This window comes from Populus euphratica, unplaced genomic scaffold, assembly GCF_000495115.2.
Source record: "Populus euphratica unplaced genomic scaffold, PopEup_1.0 scaffold890.1, whole genome shotgun sequence".
NCBI lineage: Eukaryota > Viridiplantae > Streptophyta > Magnoliopsida > Malpighiales > Salicaceae > Populus > Populus euphratica.
Window position 1 is genome coordinate 55,094 of NW_011500756.1, and position 9,601 is coordinate 64,694.

The 9,601-nt window shown below is 31.6% G+C and overlaps 1 protein-coding gene across 1 annotated transcript; it reads right to left on the minus strand.

Annotated features, from left to right (window-relative positions):
* Positions 1–6,032: 6,032 nt before the first annotated feature.
* On the minus strand, positions 6,033–6,401 carry LOC105116274 (uncharacterized). The gene has a single exon (XM_011013551.1). It carries the CDS (start codon positions 6,399–6,401, stop codon positions 6,033–6,035), a length of 369 nt encoding a protein of 122 aa, XP_011011853.1.
* Between the last annotated feature and the right edge of the window lie 3,200 nt (positions 6,402–9,601).

Below are 9,601 nucleotides of genomic sequence, written 5' to 3' on the forward strand. Positions count from 1 at the left end.
AAAACTTCCCATGTTTTTTAGAGCAATATATTTTGATACTTGGATAAAAGTTTCACCTATGCCAATAAAATAATATCATGCAAGTCAAATTAATAGGTAAGAAAATACTTCAAAACATTTTATTGATTTGATAGCATTTATTAATATTTGTACATTAAGAGTTGATGAGATCCGTTTCAGGAAGTTAGTTCTTGTTAAAAAGAAGTGTTCAAGTGGTTTTGGTTTTGATAGAAACGTATTCAAGCATAATTAAGTAATAATGGGTTACATTTGCATAAAGACTACTTCCAAGAAAGAATTAATTAATTTAGAAAATTTCTCAATTAGTTCATTGTTTTAGTATAATAGCATAATCTAAATAAATGGTTTACTGACATGGATAGCATACAAACTCTACTTACGTTAATAGAATCATGTAACTCTTGTTCTTTAATGTGCACCTAACAAACATGTTTTTATTAGCTAACATTAATGCTAACGTTGTTATTTGTATGCTACTAAATATTAAACCTTAAAGTTACGAATGTCTCTCATCTAACCTAACATTTTAATCATGTCAATTGATTCTTTTATTGGTAACAATATATATCCTTTTAAGATTATTCACAAGAATCAATAGTAAAATTTAGAATTTGGATCGCTAACTCTTTTTTCTGACCTTTTGTTTTTATTATTTTATTACTTTGCTTTTTATAAATCAATATAAAATAAAAATACAAAAAAAAGAATAAATTTTAAATAAAAAGTGTTAAACCCTCCCAACTAATTCCATTCTTTTTTACCCCTTACAACGTTGAGGCTGATAAAACAGACGATGTGAGGGAATTCAATATGGTTAAGCTCTCCTTTAGCAAAAAAAAAAAAAAAACTTCAAGAGAGATAGAAAAAAGAACAAGAAGAAGAAGAGAATGAGACAGATATTGAGACTTAAATGAATTAAAGCAACCAAGAGAAGATGTAATTCCGCATAAAATGTAATTTCATCCTCGGACCACTTTTCCAACACAATTATAATATATACTAGTCTAACTATCCATGTAAGTAGCAAACTAACAATTCCAACCAACAATGCAGCTCCTTAATTAATTTTTGGGACTAATTATATCCTACTTAGGCATTATTCTTTAGCACATGTTTTATTACCTAATATTAACGCTAATGTTATTACTTGTATTCAACTGACAAGCCTGCAATCTATGAATATCTCTCCTCTAAGCATGCAAAAATACCTTTTCTTTTAAGAATATCCTTAAGAATCAATAGTGAAATTTAGAAATTAGATGCCTAACTCTTCTAAATTTTTCCATTTGCAATCCTCCTTGTAAAGATCACATCAAGGGATTAACCCCATTGTAACTACTATATTACCTTTTTTCATAACTATCTTGTCAAAAATAACTATTGGACTAAACTTAACTCCTTTATACTTATCACACTGTCTTCTTTCACATTCAGGAATTCTTTCATGACCTCTTTCACTTCTTATATCATATGTATTTCTTTCATAGTATATTGATGCCTAGATGCACACTTCTCCAACATTTCTCCAACCTCTTTCTCTCTACTGATGTATGGTTTTAGAGTTTTGTCTTGGACTAGGAGGTAATTCTTGTTTAGAATGGTTAAAAGTTTTTGGTGGTGGTTGACCTGGTTATCGATCCATACTATATAAGTGACAAGTTATTGTATTGAATAAGCTTTTCTATAATATTATATTATTCTATCCCTCCTGCCACTTGACTTGTTCAAATGTTTGCATCAATGTTGTTAGCCTATAGATTCTGAGCATTGGCTTGATATTTTCACTACGACCACTAATAAAACTAGAAACACGTTAGGATTTAGGTAGTTAAAGGTTTCAAACATTCATTAAGGACTTAGTCTCCGCTAACCTCTCAACATATACTACCTCACCCTTACCATATATAGCACGTGTGTTTGTTAGTGAATACTAATGATGATGTTCGTACATGTATTCCATTATTAGGCCCTAATATTTTGGATTCCTTCCAATTTCACTATTCTCCTTCTTCAATTAGACCCTTGAATTTCAAGGCTTTTTACAAAGTTGTGCTTGGTTTCGGATTTCTTTAATGTGATCCTTAATTGAATTTCACACTTTAAATTTATTTCCATTAAACCCCTGTTGGCACCAAATTAGCCTTTCAAAACTTTAATTGTGTCTCTAATCTTCCAATCAGAGCTAATTGATCTAAATTAGAAATCCAAACTTTATTTTTCTTCATCTGAGTCCTTGATTGAATGCATGAAACCTATTAGAATTATAATTAAGTTCGTATAATTAATTAAGTCTTTCAATTTTTGCACAATTCTTTCAAACTTAATTAAGTCATTTAAACCTCTTGGAAACTTAATTAAATCCTTAAACTTAATTAATTCTTTCAATTTTGGTTATGTTTGAATTTCAACCTCAACTTTCTTTTTGTTAAGTCTTTATGTAGTTTGTCTTGTCAAAATATCACAATGTGACTATTCTTCTGGCTTTTTGACCTCTTAAAGTTTATAGACTTCTCTCCTTATTTTCCAAAAATATTTTTGAGTTTTTAATTTCCAGTTTTATTTAGATTTTTAAATAAAAAATATATTTTTATAATAATTTTAGCTTATGATATCAAGCATCAACTGAGTGAGTTACTTTCTCCTTTGAAACTTTTGAAATGAATAGTTTTATGAAATCATCATGGCATGCTTTCTCGCTGGTTATATGCTTTTGGCAACAATATTCTGACGGAGTATTGTTGTTGTATATACTATTAGAGATTTCTATTGCACAACGTTTCGTCACCTTTTTATGACACTCTTCCAAATGTTGAGAAAGCTCTGGATTTTCTTCATTAGTAGGAATCGCAAACCCTGGTGTAATGATCATAAGTATTCCGATAAGAAGAAATAGTGTTGAGGAGATGTTTTTGCTGAAACTTCCCATGTTTTTTGGAGCAATATATTCTGATACTTGGATAAAAGTTTGACCTATGCAAATAAAATAATATCATGCAAGTCAAATTTATAAGTAAGAAAATACTTCAAAACATTTTATTGATTTGATGGCATTTATTAATATTCGTATGTTAACAGTTGATGAAATTGTTTCAGGAAGTTAGTTCTTGTTAAAAAGAAGTGTTTAAGTGGTTTTGATTTTGATAGAAACGTATTCAAGCATAATTAAGTAATAATGAGTTATATTTACATAAAGACTACTTCTAAGAAAAAAATTAATAAATTTAGAAAATTTCTCAATTAGTTATTTGTTTTAGTATAATAGCATAATCCAATTAAATGGTTTACTAACATGGATAGCATACAAACTCTACTTATGTTAATAGTATTATGTAACTCCTCTTCTTTAATGTGAACCTAACAGCCATGTTTTTATTAGCTAACATTAATGTTAATGTTGTTATTTGTATTCCACTATTAAACCTTCAAGTTACAAATGTATCTCATCTAAGCTAACTTATTGATCATGTCATTTGATTTTTTTGTGCGTGACAGTACATATCATTTTATGATTATCCACAAAAATTAGTAGTAAAATTTAGAAATTGGATCACTGACTCTTTTTTCCGACCTTTTTACTTTTTACTTTTTATGTTTTTTTTTTAATTTTTCTACTTTTAAATCAATATAAAATAAAAATACAATAAAAAATAACTTTTTATATAAAAAAGTTTTAAACCCTCCCAATTAATGCCATTATTTTTAACCCCCCACAGTGTTGAGGCTGACAGTGGAGATGGCGTGAGAGAATTCAATATGGTGGAGTAAATAGTGTTAAGCTCTCGTTTAGAAAAAAATAAAAAAATATACAAGAAGATAGAAAAAAAGAAAAAGAAAAAGAAAAAGAATAAATTGAGACTGATAAGAATAAAATCGAACAAGAGAAGTTGCAATTATGCATCAAATGTAATTTCATCCTCCTACCACTTTTCCTACACAATTGTAGTATACACTAGTTTAACTATCCATGTAACTAAGAAACTAACAATTCCAACTAACAATACAGCTCCTTAATTAAATTTTGTGACTAATTTAATCCTACTCAGGCATTACTTTTTAGAACTTGTTCTTATTACCTAATATTAATACTAGTGTTGTTACTTCTATTCAACTAACAAGCCTCCAAGCTATCAATGTCTCTCCTCTAAGCGTGTAAAAATATTATTCCTTTTAAGATTATCCTTACAAATTAATAGTGAAATTTAGAAATTAGATGGCTAGAACTTATAAATTTTCCCATGCGGAATCCTCCTTGTAATGACAGATTAACAGATTAACCCTATTGTAACTGCTATGTTACCCTTTTTCATAACCATCTTGTCAAAAATAGCTATTGGACTAAACTTAACTCTTTCATACTCATCACACTGCCTTCTTTCACATTCAGGAATTCTTTCCTGACATCTTTCCCTTCTTATATCTTATGTATTTCTTTCATGGTATATCGATGCCTAGATGCACACTTCTCCAACATTGCTCTAGCTTCTTTCTCTCTACTCATGTAAGGTTTTAGAGTTTTGTCTTGGACTAGGAGGCAATTCTTGTTTAGAATGGTTTAAAGTCTTTGGTGGTGGTTGACCAAATTATCGACCCATGCTATATGAGTGACCAGTTATTGCATTTAATAAGCTTTTCTATAATATTACATTATTCTATTCCTCTTGCAGCTTGACTTGTTCAAATGTTTGCATGAATATTGTTAGCCTACGGATTTTGAGCATTGGCTTGGTTTTTTCACTACGGCCACTGGTAAAACTAGAAACATGTTAGGATTTAGGTAGTGAAGGGTTTCAGGCATTCATTAAGGACTTAATCTCCACAAACCTCTCAACATATACTACCTCACCCTTACCATATATAGCACATTTGTTTGTTAGCTAATACGAATGATGTTGTTCGTACATTTATTCCATTACTAGACCCTAATATTTTGGATTCCTTCCAATTTCATCGTTCGCCTTTTTTAATTAGACCCTCAAATTTCAAGGCTTTTTACAAAGTTGTGCTTGGTTTCAGATTTCTTCAATTTGATCTTCAATTGAATTTCACACTTTAAATTTATTTCCGTGAAGCCCCTGATGGCATCAAATTAGTCTTTCAAAACATCAATTGTGTCCCTAATCTTCCAATTAGAGCTAACTGATCTGAATTAGGCATCCAAACATTATTTTTCTTCAACACAGTCCTTGATTGAATCCACGAAACCCATTAAAAATATAATTAAGTCCATATAACTAATTAACTCTTTCAAATTTTGCACAATTGACTTTCAAACTTAATTTTTACTTAAATTACATCCTCCATTAAGTCAATTAAAACTCTTGGAAATTTAATTAAGTTTTAAACTTAATTAATTCTTTCAATTTTGGTCATATTTGGATTTCAACCCCAACTTTCTTTTCATTAAGTCTTTCTTTAGTTTGTCTCGTCAACATATCACAATGTGACTATTCTTCTAGCTTTTTGACCTCTTAAAGCTAAGAGACTTATCTCCTTATTTTCTAAAAATATTTTTGAATTTTTAATTTGTGATTTTATTTAGATTTTTAAATAAAAAATGAACTTTTTTATAAAACTATTTTGGGAGATCCAAAATTGGGTTATGATAGCAAGCATCAACCGAGTGTCAGATTTTTTCCTCGACATCGTAAGAACCGTATATAAACCCAACTGAAACAGACCATCAAGTTTGATCCTAAAACAACCTAATTTAAGAGGATTAAAATGAAAGTAAATCTTAAAAAATTCTTTTTATTACAATCCATAATATTGTTGCGTCTTGAGCTCAACATATCAGGTTGTCTTATGAGAAAACAAAAATAAAACTTCATATTTAAATACATAAACATTTATATCAAATCCAACAAGTGCTCGACCCATTAGGTTGTCTTATGAGAAAATGAAATATAGTAACAAAAGAAGTAACAAAGACTTCAATGTTACCGCGCATCATAAAGACCCTTATTATTGTATACAACTTGTACTAGTACAATTCAAGGTAGAATAGAAAGGGTTCAAGCAGTGGGTGCCAAGGCTATAATAGCAGCACAATGGTTCCAAATCTGCTCACCCTTAGCTGCAACAAAAGTTACTTTCTCCTTTGGAACTTTTGAAATGAATAGTTTTATGAAATCATCATGGCATGCTTTCCCGCTGGTTATATGCTTTTGGCAACAATATTCTGATGGAGTATTGTTGTTGTATATACTATTAGAGATTTCTATTGCACAACGTTTCGTCACCTTTTTATGACACTCTTCCAAATGTTGAGAAAGCTCTGGATTTTCTTCATTAGTAGGAATCGCAAACCCTGGTGTAATGATCATAAGTATTCCGATAAGAAGAAATAGTGTTGAGGAGATGTTTTTGCTGAAACTTCCCATGTTTTTTGGAGCAATATATTCTGATACTTGGATAAAAGTTTGACCTATGCAAATAAAATAATATCATGCAAGTCAAATTTATAAGTAAGAAAATACTTCAAAACATTTTATTGATTTGATGGCATTTATTAATATTTGTATGTTAACAGTTGATGAAATGTGTTTCATGTATGTTAACAGTTGATGAAATGTGTTTCAGGAAGTTAGTTCTTGTTAAAAGGAAGTGTTTAAGTGGTTTTGGTTTTGATAGAAACGTATTCAAGCATAATTAAGTAATAATGAGTTATATTTACATAAAGACTACTTCTAAGAAAAAAATTAATAAATTTAGAAAATTTCTCAATTAGTTATTTGTTTTAGTATAATAGCATAATCCAATTAAATGGTTTACTAACATGGATAACATACAAACTCTACTTATGTTAATAGTATTATGTAACTCCTCTTCTTTAATGTGAACCTAACAGCCATGTTTTTATTAGCTAACATTAATGCTAATATTGTTATTTGTATTCCACTATTAAACCTTCAAGTTACAAATGATGTGCCGTGAATGATTTGAAAATCGACAACAATGAATCTGACGAAAATTGATGAAGGATGGGTTTGGTTGTGTTGTCTTTCTTTAGGTGTTTAGGCTGGATTATAGTGATTTTTAGGTAAATAAAATGGAGGATAGACTAGAGTGATACTTTGATAAGTCGATCTAGACGCCACAAAGATTAGTCTAGGATTTTAACGCCACACTCTCTATGATTGAAGAGTGATAAGTCAAGTATGGTTCTTCATAAATTAATTTGGAAGAACAACTCTTAATTCTCTGAATTAAGTTCAAATCTTGGCCAAAAGTTCTTTATTACATATTTTGATGCCATATTTATAATTGGAACATCCCTTCATAGTTAGGAAAATTCAACATGACAGAAATCAAGCCCAAAAATTGGACTTTGACAAAGTAACCAGACAAATTAAACTAGCACACATTTTCTGACTTTAATTGAAACATAAACAGACCAAATTTAAAATGGCTATAACTTCTTGCAGAAAAGTCCAATGCAATCATGGTTGGACAATCTGGAAAGATCACGTTCTGAACTTGAAATCCACCTAGATTAGTCTTGTTTTCACATGCAATTGATGACTTCAAATTCGGGTTCAAATTCATCTACTGTTCTGACATAAAGAACATCAATTCCTTAACTTATTTGCATTATCAACTCAAATTCAAGTAGCCTAGCATCAAAAGAACCATTAAGGGCTCTTCCCATCTTTAAGTTCCAATTGTAGGCAAATAAGCACCCTTGAACCAATTTGAAACTGATTGCTAATTTTTAACTCCGACGCAGCTTCAATCATTCCAATCACAACTTCAATCATTCCAATTTGACTCGTCAAGGTCCTTTATAGTTGTTTCGCTCTCGCTCTTGTCATTGGACCATCTGAATCCTCTTGCATATTAGATTTACCTTTACGAGATGGATTATCATTCCCATGATGCACATCATTAACCCCGGGTTGATAATGATTTATCCTCAAATCATAATTGTCGTTATCATCCAAGTATGGAGTCAAGTCTTTCACATTAAAAGTAGCTGATACATTGTAATCCAAAATGGATACCTTACATGCATTATAATTCACCTTCTCTATAATCCAAAATGGACCATCAGCTCTTAGCATCAACTTGGACTTATGTTTGCTTGGAAATCTGCCCTTACTAAGATGAATCCAAACAAGATCACCAGGTTCAAACCTAACCATTTTCTGCCCCTTGTTAGCTTGTTTAGCATACTTTGTTGTTTTCTCCTCAATATGTAATCGAACCTCAGTTTGTCCATCAGTTTGTGGATGACATGCCTTATTGAAGAGCAACTTTGTTCCAAGCTTCCTCCAAAAAGTCTTCTAAAAGTGGCTTAAGAACTTTGTATCACGATCAGGTACAATGCTTTTAGGAACTCCATGCAAACAAACAATCTCTTGAAAGAACAAATCAGCTACATGTATGGCATCGTTAGTTTTGTTGCAAGGAATGAAATGGGACATTTTGGAGAATCGATCAACCACAACCATTATTGAATCCTTTCCACGTTGTGTTCTTGGTAACCCCAATACAAAGTCCATGCTAACATCCATCCATGGTTGCTCTTGAATAGGCAACCGTATATATAGCCCATATGCATTCTCTTTACCTTTAGCTTTCTTGCAAATAGCACATCTCTCAATCACCTTGTGCACATCCCGTAACATGCCAGGCCAAAAGAAATGTTCTTTCAGTAACTCATAAGTCTTCTTCTCCTCAAAATGACCATTAAGACCACCACCATGAGCCTCTCGCACAAGCAACTCCTGTAATGAACCTGAAGGAATACACATTCTGCCCATTTTGAACAAGTAACCTTCATGCATAAAGAACCCATCACAAGCTCCCTTTGCACATTCGGTAACCACATTAGCAAAGTAGGAATCATTAGCGTACTGATCCTTTACCTGTTCAAAACCCATCAGCCTTGCATTCAACATAGAGATCAGTGCATACCTCCTAGAAAGAGCATCAGCAACCATATTAACTTGCCCTTTCTTGTACTTTATGACATAAGGAAATGACTCTATAAACTCCACCCATTTAGCATGTATTCGATTCAACTTGTTTTGCCCCTTAAGATACTTCAAGGATTCATGATTAGTATGTATAACGAATTCTTTAGGCAACAAGCAGTGCTGCCATACCTCCAGAGCCTGAATCAAAGCATAGAACTCCTTGTCGTAAATAGAGTAGTTCAAACGTGCTCGATTTAACTTTTCACTGAAGAATGCAATCAACCTCTTTTCTTGCATCAAAATAGCCCCAATTCTAACTCTGAAAGCATCATACTCTATTTTGAATGTTCTAGCAAAGTCTGGAAGTGCTAAAACTGGAGCAGTACATAACTTTTCTTTAATTAGCTCAAAAGCTTTCTGCGCATCTACACTTCATCTAAACTCGTTCCCTTTTTTCAAGCATTCTATCATAGGAGCAACAATAGAGCTGAAGTCTTTCACAAATCGCCTGTAGAAAGAAGTTAAACCATGAAAACTCCTCACATCAGCGATACTAGCAAGTTTTGGCTAGTCCTGAATTGCCTCAATTTTCTCCTCATCAACCTTAACTCCCTCGCTAGAGATAATATATCCAAGAAACCCGACATTTTCTTTACAGAAGT

What these genes read in the sequence shown, in the direction of transcription:
- LOC105116274 (XM_011013551.1), bottom strand. Translation starts at nt 6,401, where the DNA reads ATGGGAAGTTTCAGCAAAAACATCTCCTCAACACTATTTCTTCTTATC.